The sequence below is a fragment of the Chiloscyllium plagiosum genome, unplaced genomic scaffold (assembly GCF_037043375.1).
Source record: "Chiloscyllium plagiosum isolate Xiang-an unplaced genomic scaffold, Cpla_swu_hap1 HiC_scaffold_2, whole genome shotgun sequence".
Lineage (NCBI taxonomy): Eukaryota > Metazoa > Chordata > Chondrichthyes > Orectolobiformes > Hemiscylliidae > Chiloscyllium > Chiloscyllium plagiosum.
Genome location: NW_028270140.1, coordinates 69,163,476 through 69,180,461, shown reverse-complemented (window position 1 = coordinate 69,180,461; position 16,986 = coordinate 69,163,476). Strand labels below are relative to the sequence as shown.

Below are 16,986 nucleotides of genomic sequence, written 5' to 3'. Positions count from 1 at the left end.
TGGGGAAAAGTTTTTGGCTATCTACTCTATCTATGCCTCTCATTACCTTGTATGCCTCTATCAAGTCATCTTTCTTCTTCCTTCTCTCCAGTGTGAAAAGCCCTAGCTCACTCAACCTCTCTTCATAAGACAAGTCCTCCAATCCAGGCAGCATCCTGATAAATCTTCTCTGTACCCTCTGTAAAGCATCTACATCCTTCCTATAGTGTGGCAACCAGAACTAGACACAAATTCCAGTGTGGTCTAACCAGGGTTTTATAGAGCTGCGGCAAAACCTTGAGGCTCTTAAATTAAATCCCCCCTGTTAATGAAAGCCAAAACTGGAATACTCATTTTCATGGAATCGTATTTTATAAACAATATCAGGCTGTAGTTTGACAAGTATCCCAATTTTGCTACAAGCTCCTAGATGTTAGTTTAGTAGAACTTTGTAGGGTTGACAAGGCGATTTGTGCCTTTATTGTTTCTGGTGCCTTGGTCTAAAAGGGTGTTAGTCAACCAGATAGGTTTTTACAAAATCAACAATATCTTCATTGTCACCACTGGTGTAGCTTTTAAGGTTTTGTTAAGGTAATTCAAATTTCACCATTTGTTGAGGTGGAATTTGAGCGTTAACCTGGTTCTCTGGATTGCTAATCTAATGACATGTCACTATATCATCACCTCCCTATAATTTCGTGGCAATTACATATTCATATTGACCTTTCCCTCTAAAAGTTAAATTATAGATTTTATTTGTTCTTAGAATGTGGATGCTTTTGGGAAAGTCAAAATTTTTTGCTCTTTGAGAATTGCCCTAAGAAAGTGACAATGAGCCTTTTCCTTGAACCACTGCAGGCTTTGTGGTACTGGTGATCCGAAAATGGTTCTAAATTAGGAATTTCTAATTTTGACTAAGTGATAGTGAGGCAATAGTGATATTTGTCCAAGTCAAGATGACGGTTTACGTGGAAGGGTGTTTTTCCAACTAATAAAATGGCTACAGTTTATTGGTTCCATAGAATGATAAAGTTGACTAAACCTAAGATTTCTTCAAACTATTGTATTTTCTTTTACCTCAGACTACTATATATGATTCTACTTGTACTAGTTGTACTTTGGCTTATTCTGGACACAACTAAGCAAGGCACGAACCAGCTAATTTCTGTTGTGGGACTTCTGTTGTTTATTTTGTTCTTGTTCATCTTCTCCAAACATCCAGATAAGGTAAAGACAGTACTTCTTTCCTTCATTATTTTTTATTCTTGCCGAGTAAATAAATAGTAGTTTGAACAAGTTATTTCAGAAAGGCTGTAAGAAAAAGCCAGGAGATTCTGATGGACAGTATTTACATGCATTTGGAAAGGACCGATTAGGGATTGTTAACATGGCTTTGTGTGTGGAAAATTGTGTCATTAACTTGATCGAGTTTTTGAAGAGGTGACAAAGAAGATTGGTGAAGACAGAGTAGTAGATGTCTGTATGGACTTCAGGAAAGTATTTGATAAGGTTCTGCATGATAGACTGGTTAGTAAGGTTAGATCGCATGGGATCCAGGGGGAACTAGCCAGTTGGATACAAAATTGGCTTGAAGGTGGGAGGCAGGTATAGGGCGTCACTTTTTGGATTAGAGGCCTGTGACTAGCAGTGTGCCACAGTTGGGTCCACTGCTTTTCATTAATGATATAAATGATTTGGATGTGAGTGTAGAAGGAGGCATGGTTCATACATTTGCAAATGGCACCAAAATTGGTGGTGTAATGAACAATGGTGAAGATTATCTGAGAGTACAATGGGACCTACATCAGATGGACAAATGGGAGAAGGGTGGCAAATGGAGTTTAATTTAGATAAATGTGAGGTGTTGCATTTTGGTAAGGGAAATCAGGGCACGACATGTTTGCTTATTGATAGGACCCTGGGGAGTGGTGCCGAAAAAAGAGTCGGCAAGTACATAGTTCCTTGAAAGTGGAATCCCAGGTACACAGGATGGAGAAGAAAGCATTTTGAACCTTTGCCTTCATTGGTCAGAACATTGAGTATAGGAGTTGGATATCATAATGCAGCTGTACAGACATTGGTGAGGCCACTTTCAGAATACAGCGTACAATTCTGGCTGCCCTTCCATAGGGAGGATGTTGTTAAATTTGAGAGGGTGTAGAAAAGAATTCCAAGAATTTGCTGGAATTGAAATGTTTGAGTTATGGGGAGAAGCTGAATAGGCTGGCGCTTTTTTCCCCGGCGCATTGGACGCTGAGGGGTGACCTTATAGATGTTTATAAAATCATGAAGGGGCATGGATACGGTGAATAACCAAGGTCATTTTCCGAGGATGGGGAGAGTCCAAAACTGGAGCCATGTTAAGGTGAGGGGGAAAGATTTAAAAGTGACCTGAGGGGTAACTTGTTCACACAGAGGGTGGTGCATGTACAGAATGAGATGCCAAAGCAAGTGGTGGTGGACAGCAGGGCCTGTTTCTATGCTGTATGACTCTAAGTAGACTTTAATTATATCTTTCATTTTTGTTCTTTATTTTGGATATCTTTGTCCAAATCAGTGCAACAGATCTGAAGTTAATTATGATTTTAAAATAATGTTTCCATGTCATTCAAAATGGTGAAGTTTTATTCTTAACCAAGATGCCAGTGCCAATTCTGTTGAAATCAATGGAAAGGACATAGATGCCTTTTACAATTGTTAGGTGATCCACTCTGTCAGGGTACCACCCAGCTACGGAGGTTAAAAAGGTATCTCTCTCATGTTAAGGAGTTTATGTATCAAGTTGGTTAGGACTAGAGAGGTGTTTCCGTAGTCACTGGAATGGGTACTGCATGATATGTTGCCTTCCTTGTGCCATTGTAAAGGAAGGAAGGAAGGAAAATTTCTAAAAGTTTTTGCAACTAGCAATTCCCAGATAGTATTCCCTGAGGGAATATTTTCTGAGCATCTACTTTGTAAAGCCACCTGAGAATCTAATTTTGTATATCACCTCTCATTTTTTCTAAACTCAGCCATTCATCACCCTTCATCTTGGGAAATAGCCGAGTGGAACTTCTTTGAAGTGCTTCCAATGCAAGTAACATTTTCCTTAAGTAAGGAGACCAAAGGAGAACGCAGTACTCTAGGTGTGGTCTCACTAATGCCCTGCAGCATTGTAGTAAGACTTACTTAATTTTACACTCCACCTCCATTTGCAAGGACGACTGAGGTTCCTGCATACTAATCTTTTGCAAATCGTTTATCATGGTGTTCTGTTTCCAAAATATCTGCCTATAATACAATTGGTTCTTTCAATACAATCATTTTTTTAGCAAGGAGAGACTTCCCCATTTCTGTTAAGTGATTCTGATCAGGGCTGTTTCAAAAATATGGAGCCATACTTCCATTCTGGCAGTTCTCTCATAGTGCAGAACTGTTGGGGGAAGGCAAACCATGCACACATTTTTCACAGCAGTCAATGGGTCCTTCAGTCGGGGAAGGGTGTGCAGGCCTGGAGAGACAGAAGGGTCCATTGGGTCTAGAGTGAGGTAGGGATGTTGGGTCAGGATCGGGGGTGTAAGTTGTTGAGAGCAGGGATAATTGGGGATGTGTGAGATAAGTATAGGGTACAAATTCTCTGGAATCCTTTGTATGGTTCCAAGCATGGAGGATTACCCAGCAGAATTTTCAATCTCCTCAGCAATTTCTTCAGAGTAACCAAGGCATTAGTCAGACCACAGCTGGACTGTTGTGAACAGTATTAAGTCTTTTATTGAAGGAAAAATGTACTGAAAAGGATAAAATCTTAGAATAAAGAGGCACTTGTTTAAGATACACATGAAGAGAAAACTTTTCTCCTGGAAGGTTGAGAATCTGTGGACTTTGTTTACTACAGAGAGCTGTTGAGGCCAGGTTGCTAAATATATTGAAAGCTGAGACAGGTTTTTAATCAGTAAAGGAATCAATAGTTATGGATAAAGGCAGGAATGTAAAGTTGAGGGTTACCAGATATGCAACGATCTCATTGACTGGTGGAGCAGGCTTGGTGGGCTGAATAGCTACTTCTCCACCTATGTCATATGGTCTTATAGCCTGCTACCTGGAATTCTGCAGGGTCCCCATCTGCAATGCCATCTGTGCTGGAAAAACGACTGTCTAGATTATAATAGCACTCGAAAGGGATTAATTAGTGAGGGAATAAAGAGAATAGAAAAAGGGCTTGAGGAACTCGGCATCATATTTGGAGAGAGAAAGAATTAACGTTGACTCTTCTTAAGAACCGAAGAGAGGCGGAAAATTAACGGGTTTTCTCGTGCAGAAAAAGATGACGGAAATGAGTGGAACAAAAGTAAAGATCAGGGGAAAGTTAGCAGGTGGGAGAGATTAGAGATGGAAATGTGTTGCTGGAAAAGCGCAGCAGGTCAGGCAGCATCCAGGGAACAGGAGAATCGACGTTTCGGGCATAAGCCCTTCTTCAGGAATGAGGAAAGTTTGTCCAGCAGGCTAAGATAAATGGTAGGGAGGAGGGACTTGGGGGAGGGGCGTTGGAAATATGATAGGTGGAAAGAGGTCAAGGTGAGGGTGATAGGTCAGACTGGGGTGGGGGCGGAGAGGTCGGGAAGAAGATTGCAGGTTAGGAAGGCGGTGCTGAATTTGATGGATTTGACTGAGACAGGGTGGGGGGAGGGGAAATGAGGAAACTGGTGAAATCCGAGTTCATCCCTTGTGGTTGGAGGGTTCCTAGCCGGAAGATGAGGCGTTCTTCCTCCAACCGTCGTTTTGTTGTGGTCTGACGATGGAGGAGTCCAAAGACCTGCATATCCTTGGTGGAGTGGGAGGGGGAGTTGAAATGTTGAGCTACAGGGTGGTTGGGTTGGTTGGTCCGGGTGTCCCAGAGGTGTTCTCTGAAACGCTCCGCAAGTAGCCGGCCTGTCTCCCCAATATAGAGGAGGCCACATCGGGTGCAGAGGATGCAATAGATGATATGTGTGGAGGTGCAGGTGAATCTGTGGCGGATATGGAAGTTTCCTTTGGGGCCTTGGAGGGAGGTGAGGGGGGAGGTGTGGGCGCAAGTCTTGCACCTCCTGCGGTTGCAGGGGAAGGTGCCGGGAGTGGAGGTTGCTACCATACATCACCCAATGTTGGCTACTGATTGTCCCCATTAATAGCTATTCTTTCTCCTAAACTGACTTTAAGCAGCTACATCTCCTCTATGATAACACTCAACATTGAAGCTCACCAAGGATCCGTTCTCAACCTCCTACTATACTTCCTGTACACCTATGACTGTAGCCAAATTCTGAATGAGCGCCATCTACAAGTTTGCTGATGACACCACCATGGTAGGACGGATATCAAACAGTGATGAGTCAGAATACAGAAAGGAGATAGAGGGCTTGGTGATGTGCAATGATTATAACCTCTCTCTCAATGTCGGCAAAACTAAAGATCATTGACTTCAGAAAGAAGGGAGGAGAACACGTCCCCGTTTATATCAACAGAGCGGATGTTGAGAGGATTGACAACATTAAGTTCCTAGGAGTGACAATAACTGACAACCTGGCCTGAACTTCCTATGTGGATGCAGTGGTCAAGAAAGCACAACAACGCCTTTTCTTCCTCAGGTGGCTCAGGAAATTTGGAACATCCATAAGGACCCTCACCAACGTTTACAGATGCGCCATAGAAAGTATACTGTCAGGGTGCAAAACGGCCTGGTACAGCAACTGTTCTGCTCAGGACTGTAAGAAAGTACAGAAGGTTGTATGTACAGTACAGACCATCACTGAAACCAACTTCCCATCCATGGACTCCATTTACATCTGTCATTGCTGCAGAAAGGCTGCCAACATCATTAAAGACCCATCCTACCCCAGTATTGCTCTCCTATAACCTCTTCCGTCAGGTAGAAGATACAGAAGCTTGAACACACGCAACAGCAGGCTCAAGAACAACTTCTTCCCTGCTGTTATTAGACTGATGAATGGACATTCAAACTTCAAATAATGTTGATCTTGTTAATGTTATTCTTGCCTCACGCACGTCCTGTGCGGTTTACCTGAATGCCGCACTCTGTACAAGTTTCTTTCACCCTATGATCTGTGTGTCCTTGCTGCACCCAAATAAAGAATCTACCTCTGACATCTATCTTAAATCTATCACCCCTCAATTTGTAGCTATGCCCCCTCGTACAAGCTGACGTCATCATCCGAGGAAAAAAGCTTTCACTGGTTATCCTGTCTAATCCTCTGATCATCTTGTATGTCTCTATCAAATCCCCTCTTAGCCTTCTTCTCTCCAATGAGAACAGACGCAAGTCTTTCCTCATAAGACCTTCCCTCCAGGCAACATCTTGGTAAATCTCCTCTGCACCTTTTCCAATGCTTTCACATCCTTCCTGTAATGGGGTGACCAGAACTGAACACAACATTCCAAGTGCGGCCGCACAGCACTACCAACCTAGGTGGCCACTTTCAGGGATCTATGTACATGAACTCCAAGGTCCCTCTGCACAATCACACTACCTAGAATCTTTCCATTGACCCAATATTCTGCCTTCCTGTTATTCTTCTCAAAGTGAATCAGCTCAGATTTATCTGCATTGAACTCCACTTGCCACCTCTCAGCCCAATTCTGCAGTTTATCCAAGTCTTCCTGCAGCCTGAAACATTCTTCCACACTGTCCACTAGTTCACTGACTTTGGTGTCATAAGTTAATTCTGTTTCTCATAGCACAGACACTGCCAGACCTGCTGACTTCCAGCAACATTTTCTGTTTTTATTTCATATACGCATCTGTAATATTTTGTTATTGTTGCAGCTAAGGGGAAACTCTGTTCAGACTAATGAATAATAGAGAAGCTATTAGGCTACTGTGTCCACCAAATAGTGATGATGAGATCAGGTAAGAAATTTCAGGCAAATTACTGATAGGTTTTCATCTCTAGATAATTAAATGTGTAGTGCCATAGGTGCGTAACATTATATTTTTATTTAAATAAATAAATGCTTAGGGGCTATAGACCCTTATTGTTAATAGTAGAAAAAAACCCGAATGTCTCTTTTCAGAGAAAATAGAAAAAAAGTCTAGAATCCAAAATAAACCTCTGCATTCTAACTTGGGTTAAAGGGTAGTTTTCTGAATGGTATAAAGCTGTCTTGTATTTGATAGGTAGTTGGTGGTTGAGTTGGCTTGATGGACTGGGTAACTTCATTAAAAGGCATTACAATAGATGGGCAATGGCTATTGTTTAAGGAACAAATTGTGACAGTTATGCATGAAAGAACACAAGAATCATGGCTAACAACAACGTTTTAAGGGTGGTGTTAGGTTCAAAGTGGAATTATATAAAATTGCTAGAGGAAGTAGCAAACATGAAGATCAGGAGCAATTTAGAATTCATCAAGAGAGCACCAAAAGGTTGATTAAGAAGTGTAAAATTGTTTGTGACAATAAATTTGCAAGGAGCATAAACATGGACTATAAGAGCTTCTGTAAGTGTGTGAAAAGAAAAAGATTGGTGAAGTTGAATGTCAGTCCCTTACAGACTTAAGTGGGAGAATTGATAATGAAGAACAAAAAATATGTCAAAGCAATTAAACAACTACTTCAGTTCTGTCTTCACAGAAGTCACAAATAACTTCCCAGAAGTGGTAGAAAGGAGGAATTGAAGGAGGTTATGGTATTTAAAAAATAGTGCTAGAGTAATCAGTAGTACTGAAAACTGACAAATCCCCAGGGTCTGATGATCTACATCCAATAGTACCAAAAGGGGGTGCGGTGTGTGTGTGTGTGTGTGTGTGTATATATATATAGTCATCTTCCACAATTCTGTGGATTCTAGAACAATCCCATCAGATTGTGCAATGTAGAACCCCGCCCAGGTATGTCCTACATGTGAAAATTAGTACCGATTAAACCTGGCCAGTTATCGTCCCATTAGTCGACTAACACTAATCAGTGAAATGGAAAGGGTCATCAACAGTATTATCAAGTCGTACCTAAGCAATAGCTCGCTTATTGACTCTCAGTTTGAATTCTGCCAGAGCCTCTATGTTCCTGACCCCATTAGAGCCTTGATTCAAACATGGACAGTAGAGCTGAACTCTAGAGGTGATGTGAGAGTGACAGACTTTGATATCAAGGCCGCATTTATTTGTATAAGATTAAGGAACCTTAAGAAAACTAGAGTAAATGACAATCAGGAAAGAATCTCTGCTGGTTGGAAGTATACCTAGCGCAAAGGAAGATGGTTGTACTTTTGGAGGTCAGTCAGTGCAGCTCCAGGAGTTTCTCAGGTAGCATGCTAGGCCCAAATATCATCAGCTGCTTCATTAATAAACTTTCCTCCATCTTGAAGTCAGAGTGAGTTGCTTGCTGATAGTTTCGTCTCGTTCAGAACAATTCACTCAGATACTAAGCAACCCAACGAGAGCTGGTTAAAATTTAAGCTTGGGCTGACAAATGGCAATTAATGGTCAAGCCACACAAGTGCCACACATTGACCACTTTCAACAAGTGAGAATATAATCATTGCCTCTTGGCATTCAGTGGCATTATTATCACTGAATCCTTCACTATCAACATTCTGGTGGACACAATTGACTGGAAACTGAACTGGACTAGCCACATAAATACTTACGCTGCAAGAGTTGGTCAGGGGCTCAGAATACAGCAGAGAGTAACTCGCCTTGACTCCCCTAAGCCTATCCACCATCTACAAGGCATCAGAAAGGACTGTGATGGAATACTCACCACTCGCCTGGATGAGTGCAGCTCCAACAACATTCAAGAAGCTTGACGCCTTCCAGGCATAGCAAGTGGCTTGATATACACAAACATTCAATACCGACACAGGAGCAGCAGTGTTTACCATGTGTAAGTGAACTGTAGAAATTTATCAAGGCTTCTTAGACATCACTTTCCAAGCCCATGGCTGCTATTATCTGGAAAGATGAGGTCAGCAGATACAAAGAAACTCTACCATTATCTCTGAAGAAGGGTAACTGGACTCAAAACATTAACTCTGCTTTTCTCTGCAATTATTGCCAGATCTGCTGAGTTTCTTCTGCAAATTCTGTTCTTGTTTCAGATTTTCAGCATCCACAGTTCTTAATTTATTTTAGTAGGAATAAATAGGTCTTTTTCCAAGTAGCAGCCAGTGACTAGTGGGATATCACAGTGATTTGTGCATGGATCCCCAGCTGTTCATAATTGAATACATTATTAATGACTTAGATAAGTGAACTAAGTATACTATCTTCAAGTTTTCAGATGTCACAAGCTTGGTGGTAGGGTGAACTGAGTAGGATGTTGAGATGCGTCAGTGTGATTTGGATAAGTTCAATGAGTAAATACCTGGCATATGAAGTATAATGTGAATAAATGTGAAGAAACCCTTTGGTAGAATAAATAGGATGGCAGATTATCATCTGAATGGTGATGGATTGGGAAATGGGGGAGGTGCAGTAAAACCTGAATGTCTTTGTACACCAGTCGCTGGAAACAAGCATGCAGATGCAGCGGCCGTGAAGAAAGCAAATGACATGTTGACCTTCATACTGTGAGGATTTGAGTTTCTGCAGTTTTACAGGGCCTTGGTGAGACCAGCTTGGAGTATTGTGTGCAAGCTGAGGAAGGATGATCTGGCTATGGAGAGAGTGCAACAGAGGTTTACCAGACATATTCCCAGGATGGTAAGACTGATCGATGAAGAGAGATGATCAGGTTGGACTATTGCACTGAAGTTTAGAAAAATAAGGAGGGATCTGATAAAACTCTATAAAAACCTAACAGGACTAGATGGGATAAATGCAAGAAACATGTTCCTAATGACTGGGGACTCCAGAGTCAGCGGTCAAGGTTCATGGACACCAATTAGCCACGAAACAACATGACCAGCTATCCTTAGTAGCCACACACGCAGATGACAAGCACATGAATTTGACTGGGACAACACTATTATTATAGGACAAGCCAAACAGAGAACAGCCAGGGAATTCCTGGAGGCATGGCACTCATCCACAGATTCAATCAATAAGCACATCGACCTGGACCCAATATACCGACCACTGCAACGGACAGTTGGAACTGACAACCGGAAGCGGCAGATTTAAACCACTATAAGTGCCGGAGGAAAGATCACAGAAGCGCTTCACAGGAGGCTCCCAAGCACTGAGGATGTCACCTAGACAGGGGACGAAACGTCAGCAACACAAATTCCCAGCTCGGCGAACAGAACCACAACAACAGGTTTAGAGAGATTTGGGCCAAATGCAGGAAAGTAGGGAAACTTGGTCAGCATGGACGAGTTGGACCGAAAAGTGTATTTCTGTGCTGTATGACTCTACATGTAATTAACTGAAAAAAGTATCATAAAAGTTCGGTTTGAATGAAAATAAACTTGTTTGAATGTATTAAAAGAAAAAAACAAGCACCATGAACTAATATTCTAGTTTGTAACTACTTATGCTATGAATCCAGTTACCTTTACTCCCCACTCCCAGATACTGCCTGACCTGAATATTTCCAGCATTTCTGTAATACGGCAGATTAAATATTCAATTTTCAATTTAGTATACTGTATTTCCTACTCTCTTTGCAGTCTCCATAATTTGAAACATATAGGATTCTAAAGGGGTTTGAATGGTAAATGCTGAGCGAACGTTTCCCTCATGGGAGAGTCTTGGACCAGACAACATAGTCTCAGAATAAAGGTTTAAAATTTAAGATTCAGAGAAATAGGAATTTCTTCTCTCAGAGAATTGAGTGTCTTTGGAACTCTTTGCCACAGAGATCTGTAGGGCAGAACTCTTGTGTATGTTTAAGGATGAAATAGATTATTGATTAATAGGGAAATCAAAGGTTATGGCGAAAGTGCAGGGCAATGGGTATAAGGAATGTTGGACCAGCCGTGATCCTATTGAGTGGCAGAGCAGGCAGAATGAATGGAACTGCCTACTCCTATTTCTTCTGGTTCTAAATCTTTGGTGAGATTAGGTCATTGTTTGTGGAAGATATCCAGAAGACAATATGAGCATTTGGTTGACTGCTATTTTCATTCAAACTAATCTACTGTTTTGCTACTCACAATATGAACTCGTCTACATTGGGGTGATGAAACACAGACTTGGTAACCACTTTGCGGAACACCTATGTTGTAGCCGTAAAAATGATCCAGAGTTTCCAATTGTCTCACTTTACACACCAATGTGTTTCAGTGCCAACATTTCTGTCTCTGCACTACTTCAGAGAGGCTCAATGCAAGCTGGATGAATAGCACTTCATCTTCTGTATGGGGACCTTACAGCTTTCAGGACTCAACATTCAGTTTAACAATTTTAGAGCTTAAAAACCTTCTTCTATGTCAATTGCACTTCTCTCTTCCCCACAATGCAGGCCCTGACATGAATGGGATACTTTCAGCAGACCTGGGTTGTGGGCAAGGGTGACCTGCTGACGTTGATCTAAAACTGCTGTCAACCTATTTTTTTTATTGTCAGTTGGTCCATTACTTTTCCATTTGTATCTTGCATTAGGATCCCTTTTATTGTTCAGTCCTTCCGATCTTCTATCCTATCACATCATTCCTATTGTTTTTTTTTCTTGACCTAAAATGTTAAAGTTGTTCTTTCTCTACAGCTGTTGCCTGTTTTCTGGCTCCTGTTTCTGTTTTTATTTCAGATTGTCATCATCTGCAATATTCTGCTTCTGTTTTGCCAAAGCTGAGATGAGAGTCTCAAGATAACATACAAATCTTCAATATTCAAAGTGAAAGAAATTATCCACTATATTAGTATACTTCATGAGCTCCTGCCTGTACAACACTAACACAAATATACTCATCTTGAAGGATTTATGCAGAGTGAAGAGAATAGATGAGGACTGGTGAAGCTATAGCAAAGGAACAGGAACCAATTAAGAGACGATGTTGGGTAATCCTATATGGAAGATGGGGGAAAAAGTTGCAGCTGTACAAGCCGCTCCTTTTTTGAGGTATTTCCAGTGTTGGAGCTGATTTCCTCAAATCTTTGGAGCAGTAATTACTGTTTTATAAGCTGTTGCATTGTTTTGGAACTTTAGAAGAAAAGGAATCCAAACAATAGCTCTTTAAAAAAGGAGAAAGAGAAGATGCAGATACCATGTGGGAGGTGAAATAAATGGAGAAGTAAACCTGCATAGCTGTGTGACTGGGCAATGAACCAGCACAGCTGACTGTTTCTGCTGTTTAGTAATATGTATCTCTGAACATCAGCATTCATTCTAAGAAAGGTAAACAAACAGTGAAATTCACAGTTGACCTTGGAGAAACCTGTGTGGGGAAGTGTGCAGTAGGAGAGCAGCTAAGTGGCTTATTTTCTAAAATGTATCCTTACTGTTTTTAGTTTGTGAATCTACATAGCAGAGTGGTTTGTTTTTTAATTGTATGTTTAATTCAGATCTGTCTCTTGATTAAACTTTAAAAATATGAAGCATAGACACTGTTATTCTGCTGCAGTGTTTTTAGAGCAGTAAGACTGTGTTATTTTTGGGGTTTATAGATTGTGAAGGTGCAAAGATGGCCTTTAGTAGTGTGATGTGCTGTTCTTGATAATTATGTCTACAGGAAGTGTGTTTGGTTGCAAATCCTATTGGATCTCATAGATTAGTTAGAATGGCAATTAGAGGCAATGAGAAATTTATAGGATCCTGTGGATGTGGTGGATGGGAATTTCAGGGAGGTAGAAAAACAGAAGATACAGTCATCTAGATGGTTTACATCCAGGAAAGTTAGGAGGGGTAGGCAGGTAGTGCAGGAGTCTCCTGTGGCTATCCCCATCTCAAACAAGTATGCTGTTTTGGAAAATGTAGGGGATGATGCACTCTCTGGGGAATGTATCACCGACAGCTATGTTTCTGGTACTAAGAATGACTCCACTGTAATGTCAGATTCTAAGCGATCAATTGTGATAGGGGACTCTCTAGTCAGAGGCTGACAACAAAACATAGAATGGTGTGTTGCCTCCTTGATACAAGCTTCAAGGATATCTCAGAGAGAGTGCAGAATATTCTCAAAGGGGAGAACGTCCAGCAGGAGCTCATTGTACACATTGGAACTAACAAAATAGGGTGAGAAAAATAGGAGATTCTGAGGAGAGAATACAGGAAATTAACAGGAATTTAAAAAGGAGGTCCTCGAGGGTAGTCCTATTTGGATTACTGCTGGTGCCATGAGCTAGTGAGAGTAGGAATAGGAGGATTGAGCAGATGAATGCGTGATGGAGAAGCTGGGGCAGGGGTGAAAGATTCACATTTTTAGATCATTGGAATCTCTTCTACAGCTGAAAAGCAAGTGAAGGGATGATCTATGATCTGATTAATTAATCTGAGGCAGCGAGATAATTATATAAAATTAAAAATGAGATGGGTGTTGGAGACGAAGATCTGTCTTTACTTGCTATTTAGATGGTGACACTTTAGTCACACAGCCTGACACTTTTTATCATCTGCAAAGACTTGGTATTTAACTGTCGGCACTCCATTCACACCATTTGCACAATCTTTTGATCTGTCCGCCTATAAATTCTGTGTCTGTGTATTTCCGTCCACCTCACCTGTTGAAAGAGTAGCGCTCTGAAAGCTTGTGATTTCAAATAAACCTGTTGGACTGTAACCCGCTGTCATGTGACTTCTGACCTTGTCCACCGCAGTCTGACATTGGCACCTCTGCATACTTTGGAGAAGGATATAGAAGCTAGAGAACTTGGGGAAATAAATAGTGACATCTTGAAAAATGTCCATATTACAGAGGTGCTGGATGTCTTAAAATGCGTAAAGATGGATAAATTCCTGGGATCTGATCAGGAACTTTGTGGGAAGCTAGAGAAATGATTGCTGGGCCTCTTGCTGAGATATTTGTATCATCGATAGCCACAGGTGAGGTGCAGGGAGACTGGAGGTTGGCTATAATGGTGCCACTATTTAAGAAAGGTGGTAAGGAGAAGCCAGGGAATTATAGACTGGTGAGCCTGATATCTATGTGATCTGTATGGACTTCAGTAAGGTGTTTTGACAAGGTTCCGCATGGCAGACTGGTTAGCAATGTTAGGTCACTTGGAATACAGGGAAAACCAGCTATTTGGATACAGAACTGGCTTGAAAGTAGAAGACAGAAGGTGTGGTGGGGTGTTGATTTTTAGGTTGGAGGCCTGTGACCAGCAGAGTGCCATAAGGATTGGTGCTGGGTCCACTTTTTTTTCATTTACATAAATGATTTGGATGAGAACATAGGAGATGTGTTTGGTAAGTTTGCTGCTGATGCCAAAATTGGTGGTGTAGTGGACAGTGAAGACAATTATCTCCGAGTACAACATGACCTTGATCTGATGGGCGGGTGTTACGAGGAGTGACAGATTGAGTTTAATTTAGATAAATGTGAGATGCTACATTTTGGAAAGGTAAATCAGAGCAGGCCTTATACACTTAATGATAAGGTCCTGTGGAGTGTTGCTGCATAAAGAGACCTTGGAGTGCAGGTCAATAATTCCTTGAAAGTAGAGTTGCAAATAGACAGGATAATGAAGAAGGTGTTTGGTTTGCTTGCCTTTATTGGTCAGTGTGTTGAGTTTTGGAGTTGAGAGATAGTGTTGTGGCTGTACAGTACATTGGTCAGGTCACTTTTGGAATACTGTGTTCAATTCTGTTCTCCCTGCTTTAGAAAGGATGTTGTGAAACTTGAAAGAGTACATTCAGGGAAGATTTACAAAGATGTTGTTAGGGTTGGAGAGTGTGAGCTATAGGGAGAGGCTGAATAGGTTGGGCATATTTTCCCTATGGCGTTGGAGGCTGAGGAGTGACCTTGTAGAAGTTTATGAAATCATGAGAGGCATAGAAAAGGTGAATAGCCCAGAGTAGTGGAATCCAAAACTAGAGGGCATAGGTTTAGGGTGAGGGGGGAAAGATTTAAAAGAGACCTAAGGGGCAACATTTTACACAGAGGGTGGTGCCTGCATAAATGAGCTGCCAGAGGAGGTGGTGAAGGCTGGTACAATTACAACATTTAAAAGATATCTGGATGGGTATATGAACAGGAATGGTTTAGAAGGATATGGGCCACATGCTAGAAAATGGGACTAGATTAATTTAGGATATCTGGTCATCATGGACCAGTTGGACCAGAGTGTCTGTTTCTATGCTGTGCAACTTTATTAATCTAAGTAGCCAGGTTCAGATGCTCATCTGCTGGGGTTGCTTTTCCAAGTGAGTTCTAAAGGGAACCTTCCCTTTGTTGCCACCTTGAGAACATTTATAGAGCTCTGCATGGAAAGACAGAGACTCTTCTGAATTACCGTTCTGCTTAGCTTCTACAATCTGATATGTTCATAAATCTGCAGTCCATTGTGTAACTAAACTGCGAGACTGGCAATTGACCTGTTTTTGATCAGGAGTGGTGGCAGTGAAGTTAAAAGGACTCGTGAGAGTAGAGAAGCCCAGAAACAGCTAGACCTGTGGTAAAGCTGTTCAATAAAACCAGAATGTGAGAACAGTTAGATAATTGGTGTGATAAAGGTAAAGTGTTGCAGATGATGGAAACCTGAAAGAAACAAACACAGAGAATACTAAAGAAACTCTGCACGTCTGGTGGCATCTGTTAATGCTTTGAGACTGGTATGTCTCCTTTTCAGAATGGATACATTTTAAGAAGAATCATATTGGACTTGAAATGTTCAATGAAATGTTTTTGTCGCCACAAGTGCTACCAGACCTGCTGAGTTTCTCCAGATAATTGGTGGATAGTTCTTTCTTGATCCTTGTGACTGGATATTGCTTTATGGCTATGAGTACAGCTTACAAACTTCATGTAGATAATTATTTTAAAAGTTCAAGCTTTAGAAATTCTTAGCTTTATAGATTCAAGGAGTTCTGGTTGTTTGTCTGACATAACAGAAGATATTCTGGTAAAATAAAAGGCTCCATATTTTATTTAGCTATGTCTAGGGAACTCAGGCCTATAACTTTCAAATGGTGCACTGTGTGGAAAATTCTAGAATCTCCTGGCAGTCTGCATGACCATGTATGCAGAAAATGCATCTGGCTAGATCAACTCAAGCTTTGGATTTTGGAGCTTGACCTACTGCTGATGATACAAAAATGTGTTCATGATGCTGGGAGGTTCTTTAGCATGTCTCATGATGTGATCACCCTGCAACATAATGAGATTCTGACAGAAAAGGAATGGGTGACAATCAGCTAGAAATAGGGGACCAGAAAGATAGTGAGGGAATTCCATAAGTACATCTCATACACAGTCTGCTTTTTTGCTTTGAGAAAATGTGAGACTAATGGTTTTTCTGCGGAGGCTCGCCAGAGCCCTGGAGATATCCAGCTGCTCATAGGTGGAGAGATATGCTTGGAAAGGCAATAGTAGGAGGGGATTTATTAGTGAGGCAAATAGATAGGTGCTTCAGTGGTTTTATAAAGTTAAAAATCACACGACACCAGGTTATAGTCCAACAGGTTTATTTGGAAGCACTAGCTTTCGGAGCGCTGCTACTTCAGGTGGTTGCGGAGTATAAGATTGTAAGACAGAATTTATAGCAAAAGTTTATAGTGTGATGTAACTGAAATTATATATTGAAGAAGACCTGGTTTGTTTGTTAAGTCTTTCATCTTTTAGAATGACTTGAGAATGTAACATCTAAAAAGGTTTTGTGATTTACATATGAAAGCACGGAAAACAACATGGTTATTCTAAAAGATAAGAGACTTAACAAGCAATCTAGGTCTTTTTCAATATATAATTTCAGTTACATCACACTGTAAACTTTTGCTATAAATTTTGTGTCTTACAATCTTATACTCCACCACCACCTGATGAAGGAGCAGCGCTCCGAAAGCTGGTGCTTCCAAATAAATCTATTGAACTATAACCTGGTGTTGTGTGATTTTTAACTTTGTACACCCCAGTCCAACACCGGCGTCTCCAAATCTATGGCTTTAGATGTGACTCCTGGATACTGTGTTGTTGCCTGGCTAACAGAGTCAAGGAT

General features: G+C 41.1%; 1 protein-coding gene across 6 annotated transcripts in view; it reads left to right on the top strand.

Annotated features, from left to right (window-relative positions):
- The window catches only part of LOC122561322 (solute carrier family 28 member 3-like), a 228,942-nt gene that overhangs the window by 61,995 nt on the left and 149,961 nt on the right, over positions 1–16,986 (top strand). For all 6 annotated transcript variants that reach the window (XM_087997568.1, XM_043713029.2, XM_087997563.1 and 3 more), the window contains one exon: positions 1,062–1,206. In XM_087997568.1, coding sequence (XP_087853694.1) covers positions 1,062–1,206 — 145 coding nt within the window. The remainder of the gene's footprint in view (positions 1–1,061; positions 1,207–16,986) is intronic.